The sequence below is a fragment of the Strix aluco genome, chromosome 9, assembly GCF_031877795.1.
Source record: "Strix aluco isolate bStrAlu1 chromosome 9, bStrAlu1.hap1, whole genome shotgun sequence".
In the NCBI taxonomy this organism is placed as follows: domain Eukaryota; kingdom Metazoa; phylum Chordata; class Aves; order Strigiformes; family Strigidae; genus Strix; species Strix aluco.
In genome coordinates, this window is record NC_133939.1 from 1,891,632 (window position 1) to 1,907,577 (window position 15,946).

At 54.6% G+C, this 15,946-nt stretch overlaps 2 protein-coding genes across 3 annotated transcripts in view; both read left to right on the forward strand.

The window, feature by feature from the left end:
* The first annotated feature begins 8,639 nt into the window (after nucleotides 1–8,639).
* Nucleotides 8,640–11,293, forward strand: LOC141927329 (glutamate rich 3-like). Its single transcript, XM_074834494.1, has 3 exons — nucleotides 8,640–9,010; nucleotides 9,907–10,104; nucleotides 10,762–11,293. Exons 1-3 carry the CDS (start codon nucleotides 8,999–9,001, stop codon nucleotides 11,005–11,007), a joined length of 456 nt encoding a protein of 151 aa, XP_074690595.1. The 5' UTR covers nucleotides 8,640–8,998; the 3' UTR covers nucleotides 11,008–11,293.
* Nucleotides 11,294–12,858: 1,565 nt separating this feature from the next.
* Nucleotides 12,859–15,946, forward strand: part of LOC141927330 (glutamate rich 3-like) — a 29,241-nt gene continuing 26,153 nt past the window's right edge. For both annotated transcript variants that reach the window (XM_074834497.1, XM_074834495.1), the window contains exon 1: nucleotides 12,859–13,153. The gene's annotated coding sequence lies outside the window, so the exon portion shown is untranslated. The remainder of the gene's footprint in view (nucleotides 13,154–15,946) is intronic.

The following is a 15,946-nucleotide window of genomic DNA, read 5'->3' on the forward strand; positions in this document are numbered from 1 at the left end:
CAGGCCAGCACAGGGCCAGCAGGATGAGGAGCGGGAGCAAACGCATCGCTGCCAGCGGCATGTGCCAGCTGCCAGAACCGAGGGCTTGTCACCACCAGTGCAGCAGCTGACAGACTGCCCACAGGGCTCGCGGTGCCCGTGGTACCCTTGGCAACGGGGCTGATGTCACAGTGTCGCTGGTTCCGGGGGCTGGGCGCGGTTGTCTCTAGGGGCGGGGGGGGCCACAACATGGGGGTTTCCAAGCAGGAGGGGAGGCAGAAGCTGGGATCGGACACCCCCAACAGACCCCGCTGAATGCTCGGCTTGCGGGACGGGGTGTGCAGGCCCTGTGGCAGGCAGCAGCGTCGGCCCCCAGCACCGCCTGCCAACGGCGAGCAGGAAAAATCCAGTGTGGCACCACAGCCTCTTCGGGGAGTTCGCTGCCCCCTGCTCTCTGCAGCCCTTTGCCACCAGGTCCTTCCCAACAAACGTACACCAGAGAACGTGACTACTACAGGCAGTACGCACTTTTGGGTGTTGCAGAGCCGATCTGGTTACAGCCGCGGCAGGCAAGCAGTGATGTGCGAGTGCAATAAACCGAGCAGACCCAAGCAGTGTCAACTTTCCGGCACAGATGCAGCACTGTCCACACTGGCCATGTCAGCCCCAGCAACCCCCTCTGGCAGGCTTCCTGTCCTTGCTGTCTGTGCGCTCTATTGCTGTTCTGGGCCAGCACCGACAAGGGCGGTTGTGGCACCTGGTACCCGTGGCCGAGGACAGGCAACTGCAAGCCCTAAACAGAGAAGGCTGCTCCTGCTCTCAGCCCCACATGCCATTCTCCATGGCTTTGGTCAATCCGGGATCGGCCTCAGCTCGTCAGTCTCCCTTCTGCAGCTGTATGGCGGAGCCGTGCTCACATGCGGGCGTGCAGGGCAGTCACGGGAGAGAAGCAGGAGCCAGCCACCTGCGTTGCCTTTGCCGAGCAGGGCTGGGTCCCTGGAGGTCGTGGCTTGAAGAGTGGCAGCCTCAAAGCTCACGAAAGGTGTGGGAGCTCCCTGCTGGCATCCTGGCTTGTGTGGATAGACATAAGGCACACAGCTGAGTGCCCAGCCTGGTCCCTAGAATGCCAGGGCAGGCTCCGTCTGAAAGTGGAACAGCTGCTCTCAGGGTCCTTGAGGTGTAGCACGGCTTCAGAGGCACCAGGGCTGGGCCCCAAACTGGACTCAAGGCCGCTTCGGTTTCTGAAAGTTGGCCTGAAGGTGGTGCCCCAGATCTGCTCAAAGCAGGCAGAAGGCGGCCTGAGAGAAGGCATCTTGTCTTCCGTGGATACTCTGCTCTTCCAGCACCAGATTTTGCACGTGGTTAAGGGAGAATGGTGTGGGAGATGGCCGCAGTTCACAGATAATTGAAGGAAGAGATGGGGTCATTTTAGGGAGAGGAATCTGGCAGGGACAGCAGTACCCAGGAAACAGCATGAGGAATGCCATGGAAGTCCAAGGTGACCTCGCTAAGAGCACCTGAAACACCAAATGTGTTCACAGATGGAGCAAACCTGGGAGCAAGGGGGAAAAACAACCAGGGGTGGGTCCCTTGTGTGAGAGGAGATAAGGGTGGAGAAAGAGAGGAGTCGGGGAAGATGAGGGGGATGTATAAGCACAGAAAATGGAGAGAAGGGGGGATCAAGGAGCTACTCACACGTGAGTTCCAAATCCTTTTCTGCGTGGCCCCACTCTGTACCCGGGGGGGGTGGTTCCAGAGGCCTGCCTGCTAGCAATGGCAGAAGGGAACACAGGTCAGAGGGACCCGTCAGTTGGAAACACCCCGTGTCTAGGGCCAGCTACGGGTGGCAGTGCTGCGTGCGTGTGCCATTCCCTGCTGAACTTGAAGCTGGCCTAGCTCCCGAGCAAGAGGAGAGAGAGACCCTTTCAGTCCTGTGGATGGCGTGTGCTTGCAGCCCCCCTGACTGATCAGCCCCAGCACCCCTGACAGACCTTACAAGAGGACCAGGCCTGCCAACCGCTGGCCACATTTCCACCTCCCGGAGTCATGAAGGACCTGGGGGTGCTCAAGCATGCACACCCTGAGCTGCTTCCCACCTAGACGTGTCCGTTCTGCACTGGCTGCACAAGGTCCTGCCTCTGAAGCTGCCAGGACCGTCCATCCCAACCCCCTCTTGCTGCGCTCCCGGCCCCTGGCACGTGATGGTGCTGCAGCTCCCAGCTCTGTTCCCACCCAGGGCTGTACCACACACCTCCAGCTGAGCTGGCATCTCTGGACACTGGGGCATGCCCTTTGCTTCTTCTGGACCATGGTTTGAAGGGAGCTGTTCTGGCTCTGGAGATGATGCTGTGTCACGGTCCCACCGTGACCAAGTCCGGGTTTCTGTCAAGAGGCCTCAGCTTGGACACCCAGCACCGAGCCCAGGCTGCACTGAGCTGCCCTCCGAGCAGGGCTGGTCATCTCCCCAGCCCACAGCTGGCTGCCCCAGCGCCCCGTTAGCCAGAGGGGTCACTGGGACAAAGCTGCAGGGTAGCTCTAGGGCTGAGCTGGGTTAGCTGGGGGTGGGGGGGGTCTGGTGGGCTTGGGACAGGGTTCCAGTGTGGAGCAACTGAAGGGGATGGAGCGGCAAGAGGCTGGGAGCAGTGGCAGCAGGAGGCTGAGGAGTGCTGTCCATGGGAGTATGTGTGTTGGTGTGCAGTCAGGGAGTGTGTGTGTGTGTGTGTGTGTGTGTGTGTGTGTGTGTGTGTGTGTGTTGGTGTGCAGTCAGGGTGTGCGTGTGTGTTTGTTGTCCCAAAACTGGGTTCTTTCACCTGGTGCGCAATCACCCCATCAACATGCTGATTGTTGCTTCCAGACAATTTTCGTTAGTATCGGCTCATGGGGCAGGGGCTGCATTAACCCCCCACCTCCCACTGCACAAATGACCGCTGGCAGAGGCGCTGTGAAACAAACACTGAAACTTTAATGAATTAAGAAAGAGTTAGAGATACGGGAGAGGGCTGGGGCTGGAGCGGGCGGGTGCAGGCTGCGTGTGGCGCGGATCCGGCTCCACGCCTTCTCTGTCCGCCTGTCAGAAGCGGTCGGGGAGGGCGGGTGGCACTCTGTCCCATGGCGTCCCTCAGGGTTCTGGCTCGCTTGGTGGGCACGTTGTTGCCATCGGGTGCTCTCCGCTTGCTGCTGCCCACCTGCTGCCTGCTGCTGCCCGTCACCACGCCGTCGCTGTCTGACTTTGCCTCCCGTGGGGTTTTTGAGTGTTTTCCCACCCGTCGCACCACCATCTTCCTCCTCTTGGGTGGGATGTTGTCCCGCAGGGAGGTCTCTTGTGCCTTGGCACTCCTGGCCGGTGCGGGGCGCTTGGCCCACTTGCCGCCCAGCCGGCCCGATCCGGGCACCCCCCGGCAGTTGACACCCAAGGGTAGCGGCAGGCGGGTCAGAACCACCCAGGGCTGCCTCCGCAGCACCTTCTCCGTCAGCCGGGCTGTGCGGGGCAGGTGACGCTGGGAGGGACGCGAGGAGCTGGGCAGAGGGCTCTCCTCAGGACCCTTCAGCGGATTCTCCAGGGGCAGGCGGGTAAGAACCACCCAGGGCTGCTTCCACAGCGCCTCCTCCATCAGCCGGGCCGTGCGGGGCGGGTGATGCTGGGAGGGATGCGAGGGGCTGGGCAGGGGACTCAGCTGCGGGATCCCCTGTGGGCTCAGCAGGGGACTGTCCAGAAGAGCCTTTAGGGGACCCTTCCAGGGACTCTCCACAGGACTGTCCTCTGAGCTCTCCTCTGAGCTCTCCAGAGGAGTCTCCGCAGAGCTCTCCTCGGATGTCTCTGAGGGACTCAGTGGCAGCCAGGTGGGCAGTTCTGCCTCCATCCTGCCCTGCTGCCCTGTGGGGTCCTGCAAGGGGGAGGCCGGCACCCCCCAGAAGGGGTCGGTGTCCCCCAGCATTGCCGCTGCCAGGCGGTCCTTGGGCCAGTCGCCCTGCGCCCCGTACCCCAAGAAGTCGGGGGCTTCATTGGAGGGGGTGGTGCTGGCGAGGCTGTCGCAGACATCAGGGAAGATGAATTCACCTTCCATCAGCATCACCGCTGCCGCTTCCTCGATATTGCAGCTGCCCTCTGCCCTGTACTCCGAGAGGTGGGGGAGCTCGTTAAGGGAAGTGGTCAGGTTGTAGACATCAGGAACATTGGGGACGGTGTCCTCGCCATCCCCCAGCCCTGCTGCCACGGCTCGCTCCTTGGGGCAGCCACCCCCCGCCACGTACCTGCAGAGGTCAGGGAGCTCCTCGAGGACCTCAGCAGGCAAGATGGGGACATTGGCGGTCGAGATGGTGTCCCCACTGTCCCCTAAACACGCCACCACCGCTTGGTCCTGGGGGCAGTCACCGTCCACCACGTACACAGAGTGGTCGGGGAGCTCATCAAGGCACGCGGTGTTGGTGAGGCTGTTGGGGAAATCAGGGACGTCAGGGACAGTGTCCTCACTGTTCCCCACCCCCACCACCACCCGCTTCCACTTACCTGGAGAGGTCGGGGAGCTCACTGAGGAGGGCCTTCAAGTCTGGCACATCGGGGACAGTGTCCTCGCTGTCCCCCAGCCTTGCCACCGCCGCCTGCTCCTTGGGGCTGCTGCCCTCCAACACGTAGGCAGAGAGGTAGGGGATCTGTTGGAAGAAGGCCGTCATGTTGGGGCTGTCGGGGACATCGGGGATGGTGTCCTTGCTGTCTGCGGTGTTGAGCCAGGCGAGGAAATGGCTGGCAGTGGTGTCCTCTGCCTGCTCAGGAGAGGCCTCCGCGAAGGCATCTGGCCCCTGCTCGAGCAGGTCCGTGGGCTTCAGCTGCACCAGCTGCCCTGGGGCCTCCATGGGCCCTGGCCCCCCCTGCCAGACGCTGGCCTGGGGCAGCTGGTAGGTGATGGGGGGCAGCTGGGCAGGCTCAGAGGCCGCCGTCAGACCCGGGACAGAGCGCAGCATGTCTGCAGTGACTGGTGGCGGCGCGGCTGCAGCACTGACGCTCTGACACCCTGTCGTCGGGTGGTTTGTATCTGCCCCATTATGACATCAGCCCTAACGACACCCCGTAACCTGGGGCCAGCTGTGAGCTGCTCCGCAGGCAATGGGCTCCTGGACACTCCGGCCCCTCGCTCCATGGCTGCCCTCAGCCTTTGCTTACCCACAGCCCAGATGTCACTGGGCCCTGTACCTACACCCTGTTGATGGCTGCTCTGAGCAAAAACAGCCTTGTGACTCCCCTGCAACTTTTCAGTGTTATCTGGCCTGGTGTAAAGCTCCCCAGATGTAGGCACCAACTGCCCTGGTACCAGCTCACGCAGGAGGAAGCTGAGGCACAGGCTGGCTAATGCCAGTGATGAAGCCACAACTACTCTGTCCCTGCCGTATCTGCTGCCAGTTTGGAGGGGTGGAAGGTGTCGCTCAGGGCCAAGGAGAGGAGAGCGGGGGGACAGGGAGCCCCGTGCTGACTCCTCACTGGCTTCACTCCTGGACAGCTGCTTTTCCTCTGTGCCGGGACGGAGAGCACAGTGGGGGCTGGAGGGCGTTGGTCCCCCAGGAGCTGCACGGGATCCCGGGGTGTTGCTGAATGATGACCAGCGCCTGCTGCGGGTTGGCAGTGGGAGCCGCTGCGCTGATTCCCCGCGGCGAGCCTGTGCTGGGGTCGGTGTGACACACGCGGGTCGTGTTTGGGAAGAGCTGGCGCTGGGGACACAGGAGAGCTGCCTTTGGGAGAGCCTTTTTCTCTTTCTGGACTGCAACACTGGCATTTTAAGGTCTCTGCAGATGTCCTCGATAACAGTTGTGTTATCACGGAGGATGGAGAAGGCGGCAGGTGCTGTTTTGTGAGGCACCGCTGCTTGGCGCTGTGTTGTTCGTCCCTGTCACCCGTCATCAGGAGGTTGTACCGGCTCCTGTGAACCAGTACAAATTACACGTTTGTTTTGCTCTTTGGGCTACTGGCTTGATGGTCTCTCCAACCTGCTGTCATCATGGAAAAGATAAAGAATGATACTACAGTGTATTAAAACCCAGAAAAAAACCCTTCTCATCTTTTGATAATACTTTTTTCCTAGTGCTCTTGGGGGGCTTGTATTTAAAACTGATTTATTTAGATATATATTTATATATTAATGTATTCACGTATTCACATGTTATTATTCCAGATTATGTCCTTTAACAAACATCGGCAATTTTCTCACTGGGAATTCTCCAGATAAATTTTCCCAGTGAACCATCCAGCCATTCGTATACAGACCCGTGTTCAAGCTTTAATAAGTTTCTATTTATTCTGCTTAAAAACAAACATCTCCAGACAGACGAGACTGACGGGCACACGAAAGACCACTTTGATCTCCTTCCCCAGCCAGCACAGCTCTATGAACTGGAGCGTGCTGAACTCATGTTGTGGGAAGCCTGGGAAAGGTACTTTCCAAAATGCTGCTGTCTGTGAGAACACTCCTTGTGAATGACTTGGTGAGAGGAGGATGGTGATAAATATCATCAGTGTCTGTCGCTGGTGCTGGGAGCAATCGATAGCTGCGCTCGGTGGAAGCTGGTTGCCGATGTGCCTACAAGCCGTGGTAGGTGGGGCACTCACAAGGCAAACCAAGCAGAACACGTCTGCCTGTTAAGCTGGTATGAAATGCGCATCCTGTCAGTCTTGTGAAGTCACACAGATCTGTCTGCTCTTTGGAAAGCGAGTCACTGATCAGAGACAGGGGCCAGGACCTGCAGGGGTCCAGATCCAGTACTGGAGCAAGTGGAAACCACAAACCATTCAGAAATTTTAAGAGCATGTTGTGATCATCACTATGCACACACTGACTTATACTGACTTTTCTTTTTGGTACTTGGAAATAAAATACAATCTTTTAAAAGGAAAAAAAAAAGTCTCTTACTGAAAGCTGTTAACTTTTCCATCTTGAAAATATTCTCCTCCTTTTTTTCTTCTTAGTCACAATTTCTCCTTCCTCGGGCTTGTCTTAGCCACTCTCTCCCTCCCACTTTCTTTCTCTCTTGGTGACTGACAGGTTTCAGGAATGAGCTTCCGAGGAGTCTGAAAGAAAAAAATCTCTTCCAGATTGGCTATTTTTCGATTAACTCCTAGAAATATATCTTGCAGGCAGTTCAGAAGACTGGCCATAAAATACACACTCCTTCCCCTCTGGGTTCCCCTTTCAGCTGCAGTTCCAGGCAGTGATAATCAGCAGCTGTCAGTGAACCTCAGTCAGCATCACGTTCGTGAGGGTCCATGCTCGGGACTGATTTCTGCAGCACAAGTTCACCCCTGCCAAAAGCAGATGTTCTTAACAAACACACCCCTTTCTTCCATTCTGCCATCACTTGGGGTTTTTTGTGTGTGTGTTGTTTTTTGGTGGATTTTTTTTTTCCTTAAGAGCATGTCAGTTTCCTTCTTGCTTCAAACCCTCTCTTAAAGTGACCTGAGTAACCCACCCTCTGCTTTCACAGCCAGTGGTGGGATTCCAGCGTCTTTTCTCTCGGCATCATCCCCACAGCAGCTCTGTTTGTCTCCCGCAGCATGTTCCTTCTGAAGAGCCCAATTCAAGTCTGCAGCAACAGCCTTAAAATATGCCTCTTTATCTCCTCTTACCCATTCCCCACCCCTTCCAGTGAAAATCACACGGAGCGAAGAGACCCCCTTTTGTATTCCAGCATCAGCTTTCTCCCCCTCTTTGTGACACAGGCAGGAGAGAAGGTAGCAAACTCAAAATACTAAATCAGCTGAGTCAAAAATTAACCCATCATCTACAGCATCACATGTCAAAACTTTGGTTGGCTTTGAGAAGCTGAGAAACCAGAAGTCTGTGTATAAAATGAGAACATGATCAGTCCACCAATGTTTCCATATAGGAAAACTGTGCTCCAGAAGAGAGGAGTTACACCCTGGGTCCTAAAATAAAGGGAATGAGTGCAAAGAGGACAGGGAAGACTGAAACAGAACACGAGGAGTGAACAGATGGCTAAAGGCAGGCAGTGTAAACCCCTTTCGCCTATTAGAAGCGAAGGCCCATCTCTGCCGCTGCCTCCTGCACCACAATCAGCAGCAACAAGCATCATGTGTCCAGGCATCTGGATCCAAAAAGCGATGTACGTGTAATTCCCGCCCCAGGGCACAGGAAAGCAGGCCCCTGCCTCAACAGAGACGGGTGAGAAAAGGAAGGGACACACATGCAGCTGTGCCCCAAGTGCTTCCTGGAGAGATGTCACAGACAGAAACATCCCCACTACCCCCAGGTCCAGCCCAGCCGAGAATCAAAGGAGACGTCAAGCACCTGCCCAGCATAGAATAGGCCTGACACAACGGAGACTTATCAAAGCAAATTTATTGCCCATCCTAACCGTCTGACAGTTTAAATGAATAATTACAGATAATAAACTACAGTGCAAATTAAAGCGTGCCTTACAGAGATTGTAAACTGCTCAACAGACTTGGACTGGCAACGAGAGGAGGAAAGGAAAATTGAACTCTTAATACAAAACCTTTTAATTAATATCTTCCTCAGAGAGCAGAGCACAAAAGATTCGATATTCATGCTCATCCATCCCTGGGCGGTTACACAAGACGTTTCAGACATGTAACAAGCTCGGGTGGGGGGGGAACAGGGAACAGGGAAAACAGTGCATGACACACATTTCAATAGTTCTGAGTTAGTTCCTCTGCTTCATCTAATACTTGTGGTGACCACCACACAATTCTGTTATGTCAGCTGAAGAAGCCGCTTAATAACACAGACATAACTCAGTTTCAGTTTTTATTGCTGTAAAGAGAAGCAGACTTGACGGTTGTCAATAGGCAATATCTAAATGAAACAAATGAAACAGTATACAGCAACAGTTCCCATTCATTCCACATTTTTGATTTACAGAGTTTATGGTGGGTCTGTGGCAAAGCCAGGAATGGAACAAAGTTCTTCTTCAAAGAAAACAGAACTTCTTCAAAGTGCCAGTTTTCCACCTTGGTTACGGAAGAACCATCAGAAAGACTTCACAAAGTCTGTAGATGAGCCACCAGGTAACGTTCCAGTGGACTGATTTGTTTGGGGAAAACTACAGAAGGCAAAGGAACTGGTCAGTGCTTGCAGGTGAAAAAGAAAAAAAAAAAAAAAAAAAAGAAAGGAATGGTGACTGTGTGTCCCTTACCTGCTGTGGAGGCTGGATCATGTTTTCGAGGATGGTGACTCTGGGTGTGGCACGTGTAAAGGGCTGCTGAGCACTGCCTGGCAGACACTGTACGAATAGCTCCCTCCTGCATTTGCTCTGGATTGTGATGGGCACGATCCTTTCTCCAAGAATTTGCTGGCACTTTCTACTTAATGCTCCCTGCTGACAAAACAGCCGGATCAGTCACAGGTTGTGCAGACGTGACGCAGAGCTCAGACCCAGAGCACGCGACGTTTGCAGAATTTATTCTCTAGAGGTGTCTTTTGCTTTTCAGGGCCCTGGGCCTCTGTTTGCATTTCATCCTGAAGGAGGACTAGACCTCCACTACAAACGGGAGAGAAGCGTTTTGAACCCCATCTTGTATAATTGATGCCAAATGACGTTACTGTTGGGAGACTCCGGCTGCTTTGGAACTCGCTTGCCAGCGGAGGGAGCGCAGCAGTGCCGCGGGGCTCTGTCTGCTGGGGATCAGAACTCGGCACGGTTACAAGTAGCACACGGCTCACAGTGCTGTATAGACCTGTGGGGGTGACGCTTCCAAGCAGTCTGCCTGTTGCCTTGCAAATTAAAAGAAAGGGTTTTAGCACAGAAATCTTTTCATGAACAAAATTGCAAGCACCGAGTTACGGAATTGTTCTAGAAGTGTGCGTCTTACTCGGTGTAAAGAGCCGTCAAACAGGGTTGGTTCAATACGCTCGGTCGCTGGTTTTGCATAACCTATTTAACCTGGTTAAAATGTTTTCACAGGAGGAGAGGAGTGAAGTCAAAGGTCCAAAGGCGGTGGAATACGTGACCAGTATATCTCCCATCATTAACACCGGTCTGACACCAGCGCCACCTCCGCCCCAGCAAAGAGGTGGAAACCCAGTGAGAGGTGGGGTAACCAGAGGGAGACAACTGCGTCCCATCACTGTACCCACTGACACAGAGCAACCTCCAAGGAAGGTAAGTTAGCTCTGTCTACTTCTCTGTTTATGTACAGGTATATAATCTTCCTTGTTGGTGTATTTGCCTAATGCTGGAAGGTGTGTATACCTAGTTTGCATAAAGATTCACTGAATTTTTGAAAGAAATAAAATTCACAACTATTAAAATATGTAACTGCCACCCGTCTCTCTATATACTAAAAGATTTGGTGTTTTTCATCAGCTGGGGGGAAAAAGGGTGCTTGAACAGAAAAACCATGGGAACTCTTACTTAAAGCCTTCTGGTTTAGTCAATCTGATCCTGTCTCTGACCACATCTGGTACCAGAACTTCAGAGGGGTATGTGAAATGCCTTGAGCGTGTGAAAACTTCCTCTGTTACACTGTATCTCCAGCCAGTTCTGACTCCTGTGAAGGAAATTGTAGGAACCCTGGATTGGGAGGCACGATGCGGGTCATGGTCCCTGCAATTTTGGGCGATTCGATGCAGTGGATTTTCAGTTTGAAATCTTTTCCTCCCCTTCTGCATGTTACAAAGCACCTTCCAATTTAAGCAGCTCAAGGCCGGCCTTAAAAGACTGGAAGCCTCAAGTGTACGCCACACGTACATGCTCTGTGTGTGCAACTTCTGTTAGAGCTGGAAGCTGAATGCATTTTTTGTGTATTTCCTGCTGCAGAATTCTGGAGTCGTCTTCAGGCCCCCGGTACGCAGCGGCGCATGTGTCACCATGGCCTTTGTGGGAAAAAATCTCCGTTTATCTGGCAAGGATGCTGATGGCAGGAGTGAAATCAGAGTCTATCAGCAGCACTGTGGAGGAGAAAACCTTTGTGTCTACAAAGGCAGCCTATTGGAAGGAGGTGAGGATGAAGAGTCAAAGAGTTCATGTCAATTCTGGCAAGATCTTTTTTTTTTTTTTGGCTAAAATGTTGGTGTGGTATCAAAATGGGATTTTTATACCATCTGCCTCCACACTAAATCTGGATCTACTGTTTCATGATTGAAAGTGAGGTTAGAATGACTTCTGCAAATTCCAGTAGAAGGAGTTTAGAGAACTAATTTAACAAAATACTGTAGCCTAGGTTAATTTCGTATAGAGATGTGTGCTTACTAAAGTAGTAGTAGTAGCAAACCGTCCTTAAATAGGGGTTATCTGTTTGTGACTTGCTACAACACATCAGTGCATGTTGCTTATTACTCCAGAAGGAAAAGTACATAATGGGAGCCCAATTCCCATCTCTTTGACGTGAGTGCAATCCCATAGCACCAGTAACAGGCGAATTGTGTTCTGGGACCCTGGGAAGAGGCAGTGGCTGGGAGATTGTCACTTGTGAGGAAGAGTGATTCCACCGATGACACCCCTCATTCCAGCTCACAGAACCCCTGTGTTGGCGTTTTCAGCGGGTGTGGGAAGATGGTGCAGAGCTCCCTGCGCTCCCGCCCGTCCCCGAGGCTGTGGGTGCAGGGCGGCGTGCCCGCAGATCAGCTCACGGGGCTGCTGCGGCTGGCTCCCCGCTGCGTCCTCTGTGCCTGCTCCTCTTGTCCCCAGCCCCGCTCACACGCCTGAGGGAGTGACCGGTGTAAAGGGGGTACAACCTCGTCCCCCCGGCACGGAGCGGGGTGGCCGCCTCGGCGCCCTCACGGCCTGGATGCCAAGCAGTGCCCTTGCAGAGCAGCCTGAACCGGCTCCAGAAGCAGCATGTTTCAGGTGCCCGGTGTTCCCTGAGCCCAGCCGTGTCCGTGCAGGCCCAGAGCCGCTGGTGCTGAGCTGTGCTCATCTGGAGCCTCGGCTGCTCCCTGCGAGGTGTGTCCCACTGCGGGGGCTCTGACATGCTGCTGCCCTGCACCGGGTAGGCACGTGCCAGGAATCCTAAACCTCCTGTGTACGATGCCCACTCTTGTAAGGCAAGGGCGGAGTGAATTTTGTGGAGATGGGAGTCTCTGCTCTCTGTTCTGCTGTAGCTGTGAGTGGCCAAACTGAGTGGCTTGTCACAGGGGTGTCCAGCTTGGCACTCGGGGGTTGGAGAGAGACGAGGCTGTTGTGTGGGGAGGAGGTGGAGTACTACCAACTAATTAATGTAGCCGAGTCTAGAGCAGACTCCCACAGCAAGATCTGCTTTATTGGCCCTTAACCTAATCCAAACACTCTCAACCCCGTTATCACTGTACTTGATTTCTGAGCTGTCACAGCATTCTCTTACATACAGGGCCACTCCACCGCCTCTCCTTCCCTGTCTGTCCCTCCTGAAGAGCTTGCAGCCATCGATGGCAGCACTGCAGTCGTGTGAGGCATCCCACCACGTGTCTGTTATAGCTGATATGTCATAGTTCTCGTGCTGCATCATGGCCTCAAGCTCCCCCTGGTTGTTGCTCATACTGGTGCATTGGTATAGAGGCACTTGAGATGAGCTCATGAATCCAACAGCTTTTTGTGAGCGTGGGCCCCATTCCCTACCAGACCCTTCTCAGGTGCTTTCGGCAGAGACCTCCCCCCTCCAGCTGCCCATGGGGCTGCTGGCCCCGCCCCCTCCCCTCCAGCTGCCAATGGGGCTGCTGTTCCCGCCCCCTCCCCTCCAGCTGCCAATGGGCTCCTTTCCCGCCCCTCCCCTCAGCCCGATCCCAGCGGTGGCAGCAGCTGCGGAGGTTCCCGCGGGAGCCGGCGCTGGCGGAGGCGGGGGGGGCTCGGCCGGCAGCGGCGGCGGGGCCGGGGGAGCGGCGGGGCCGGGAGGGGTGTGGACGGGACGCTGAGCCCCGGGCGCCGGCGGGGGGAGCGGAGCGGGCGGAGCGGAGCGGCTCTCTCGGTGCCGGCGGCGGCGAACCGGCCGCCTTTGCCGGGCAGAAGCTGCGTCCCGGCTCCGCGCCGAGAACCGCCCCCCCCTGCCGCCCCCACAGCCCCAACCCCGGGAGGGGCGAGCGGCGAAACTGCCCCCCCCGCGCCCGGCGCCCTCCGAGGGAGCGAAGCGCCGCTCCGTCCTGCCCCCCCCCAGCCCCCCGCCGCCTCCGGCCCCCCCGTGGGGACCCCCGGGAGGAGGGAGCCTTGCCCGGCCCCTGCGAGGGAGCAGCCGCTCTGGGTGAGTACAGCGGGACCCTGGAACGGCGGGAGGTTTGGGGGGAAACGGGAAAAAAAACCAGAAAAGCGGCTTCCCCCCCCCCTCGGGCTGTCCGGTGGCTCTTGGTGCTGAATTCCCGGGGGAAGCTGAAATGGGGGGGGAGCAGCGGTTTGGGGCTGGAAAGGCAACGTCCTTCAGCACTGTCCTGGTGGAGGAGCGACCCAGCCTCATCTGGCCGCTTTAATTCCATTTTGCCTCTCTCCCTGTAAATCCCTGAGCCCGGGAGGTATCTCCAGCAGGTACCTTTAGTTACAAACTGCTTCCGATGGATTCCGGAATGAGACTGGGATTGCTGGGAAAGGCCTGAAGGAAACTGCTGTGCTGCCAGATGGCCTTGGCTGGGCACTGGGAGCAGCTTCCCATCCCTACTGCGGCACAGGGTGAGATATTGGTGTGGGGGAAGGAGCCATTTTATGGTTGAATCCCATCGCTGATGGCAGACAGAGCCCAAGGGAAAAACTGCCTGGGCTGCTTCTCCTGCCAGAGCTTAGGGCAGAGTTTCCTCCCGTGAGCGCCTCAGCCCAGGCAGCTCTACCCATCCTCCTCCTGATGGGATTCACTCCGAATTTTCAATCTGGGGGTGATAATGCCATTTTCCAACAGAAATGGGATTCCAGCTAAACAAGCGTTTAAACCGTCGCAGTCTCTAGCAATCCCTCGTTATTAATCAGTGGCTTTTTTCCCCGTTCCCCTCGGTTTCCCGGCCAGCTCGCCTTTCGGCGTGGCGGGGCCGTTCTGCCTGTCCTGTGCCTTCCTCGCAGCCGGAGCTGGGGCAGCCCCTGTCCTTCCCCAACCTCCTGCTCACGGCTCCGCTCCTACAAACGAGACTGTCCCAAGGCCCCTCCTCCCCGAGGCTGTGCACATCCCCCAGGCTGACTGTCGGCATTTCTGTAGCTGATGGGTGCCAGAGGTTCTTCCCAACAGGGTTTGTGTCTCCCTTGGGTGCAGCAGGTTCATCCCAGCCTGCAGGGAGTCCTGGCGGGATGTTGATCGTTATCAGCACCGCTGCCGTTCACCTCGGGGCTGTAACTACTTCTGTGTCAAATGCCATTTGTGAGGCATTTTAGGATCTTTCAAGAATTACTTTGGGGGGTCCAGAGTCTAGGAAAAGGCAATAAGCTGAGCGATGGTGCGTGGGTGAAATACCCGGTGAGAAATACTCATTCCTTGCTTTCTGAAGTTGTTATTGCTGTTGTTTTCTGGTGTGGCTGTGCTCGGGAGTGAGGCGCTATATAAATACTGGTAAATGTACAGAACTTTCACGGGGTGTAATGTATGGTTGTTGGGCTTTTTTCACCCCCAGTCATTCGAGTGGTAAAATTAATGAGCTCTGTAATTAGAGCAGAGGACTGTCAGTTAGGATCCCTCCCGGTTTAGGCTCTGGTGTAGCTGGGAGCGAGCTTGCTGTGCGTACACAGCTTGCTGTGAAGGCTCCGCTTTTGGCCCCCCAGGCTCTGACCCAGAGTTTGAGAACTTGGAAGCAGCCGTTGACATCGACCAAAGTCAGAGTTTCCCAGGACCTTTGAAAATTTCCTCTCTGTAGGGCTCTCGTTTTATGGATTTGCATATCCAGCATTACTGACTGCTCGGGAAAATGTAGCCCAAATCTCTTTCCATCTTCTCGTTACCTGGTAAATCAGGAGAATCGCACTTCTCACAGAGATTTGAAAAGAGCGTTGATGACATTTAATGAAAATACTACGGAGGAGGAAAGAATTTGTTTCAAAAGCTTTAGAAAAACAGCAGTGACAATATGCTGAAATACAAACCATCTCACGTGTTAAAAAGGAAAATGAATAGTTTAGGGTTATTTTTTCTGTAAAGTGATCCACGGCTTACATTGGGGATCCCATTTAGAGCTTCTTCCCTTCCTCAGCTGATACCAGGATTTGGCTCCTGTAACAATCCTGTCATGACTGGTGTGACTCCTTCTATTTTATATCTGACTAAGCTCTATTGGTTGTCACGTTCTGCCATTTCACCCCAAATCAATACTACTTATAACTCTTTTTTTTCCCTCATCAATAACCCTACAGAGAATGACTCTGTTTATTACATTCTGACTTTTTCAAAAGTGGATCTAGCAGAAAATTTGCCGTAGAAGTGAACTCAAATGAACAAACCTTTCAGCTGTCAATATATCTCCTTCCTCCCTGATGTATTTAACCCTGCTGATAGGAAATCTCTCATACTTCAGCTTGTGACCTTCGTCTAATCATCTTTGGTCATCTTGCTTTTCGCTGTAATTCCACAGTTTAGGAACAAAAAAGAAAAGAAAGAAAATAAGGAAGTAGGAGCAGGGTGGGAAGGCTCGTAAGAGGAGAAATGTGGATGGAGCTGATGACAAGTTATTTTGCAGTTTTAAGGCACCGTACAGAGTTTCCTGTCAAACCTGTAGTATGGAGATAATAGCTGTAAGAAGATATTTTTACATACATTTCAAATTCCTGGAATCATATTAAAACTGCGTGTGCGTGTGTAGGGATTCTAAAAGGAGAGGGAGAAAAACAGTTCATCAAGCTTCTGGTTTTGAGATTTGTTCTGTGGCCTGAGAATTTTGCCCTTGTACCCGGAGGTGTCCTGGGCGCGTGTCTGCCTTCCTGTCCCAGGTCAGCGGGGTGAGCTCTGTCCTTCTGCAGTGTCTCTGCAGGGCCCCGTGGGGAGGCTCAGGGCTGCCACACGCAGCTCCGTGGGCTTGGACGGGGCCGTGGGCTGTCGCCTCGTCTGGCCTCCTGGCCTCAGGCAGGGTCAGGA

Coding starts and splice junctions, on each gene's coding strand:
- LOC141927329 (XM_074834494.1), top strand. Junction 10,105..10,761: donor CAGAGCAACCTCCAAGGAAG/GTAAGTTAGCTC, acceptor TTCCTGCTGCAG/AATTCTGGAGTCGTCTTCAG.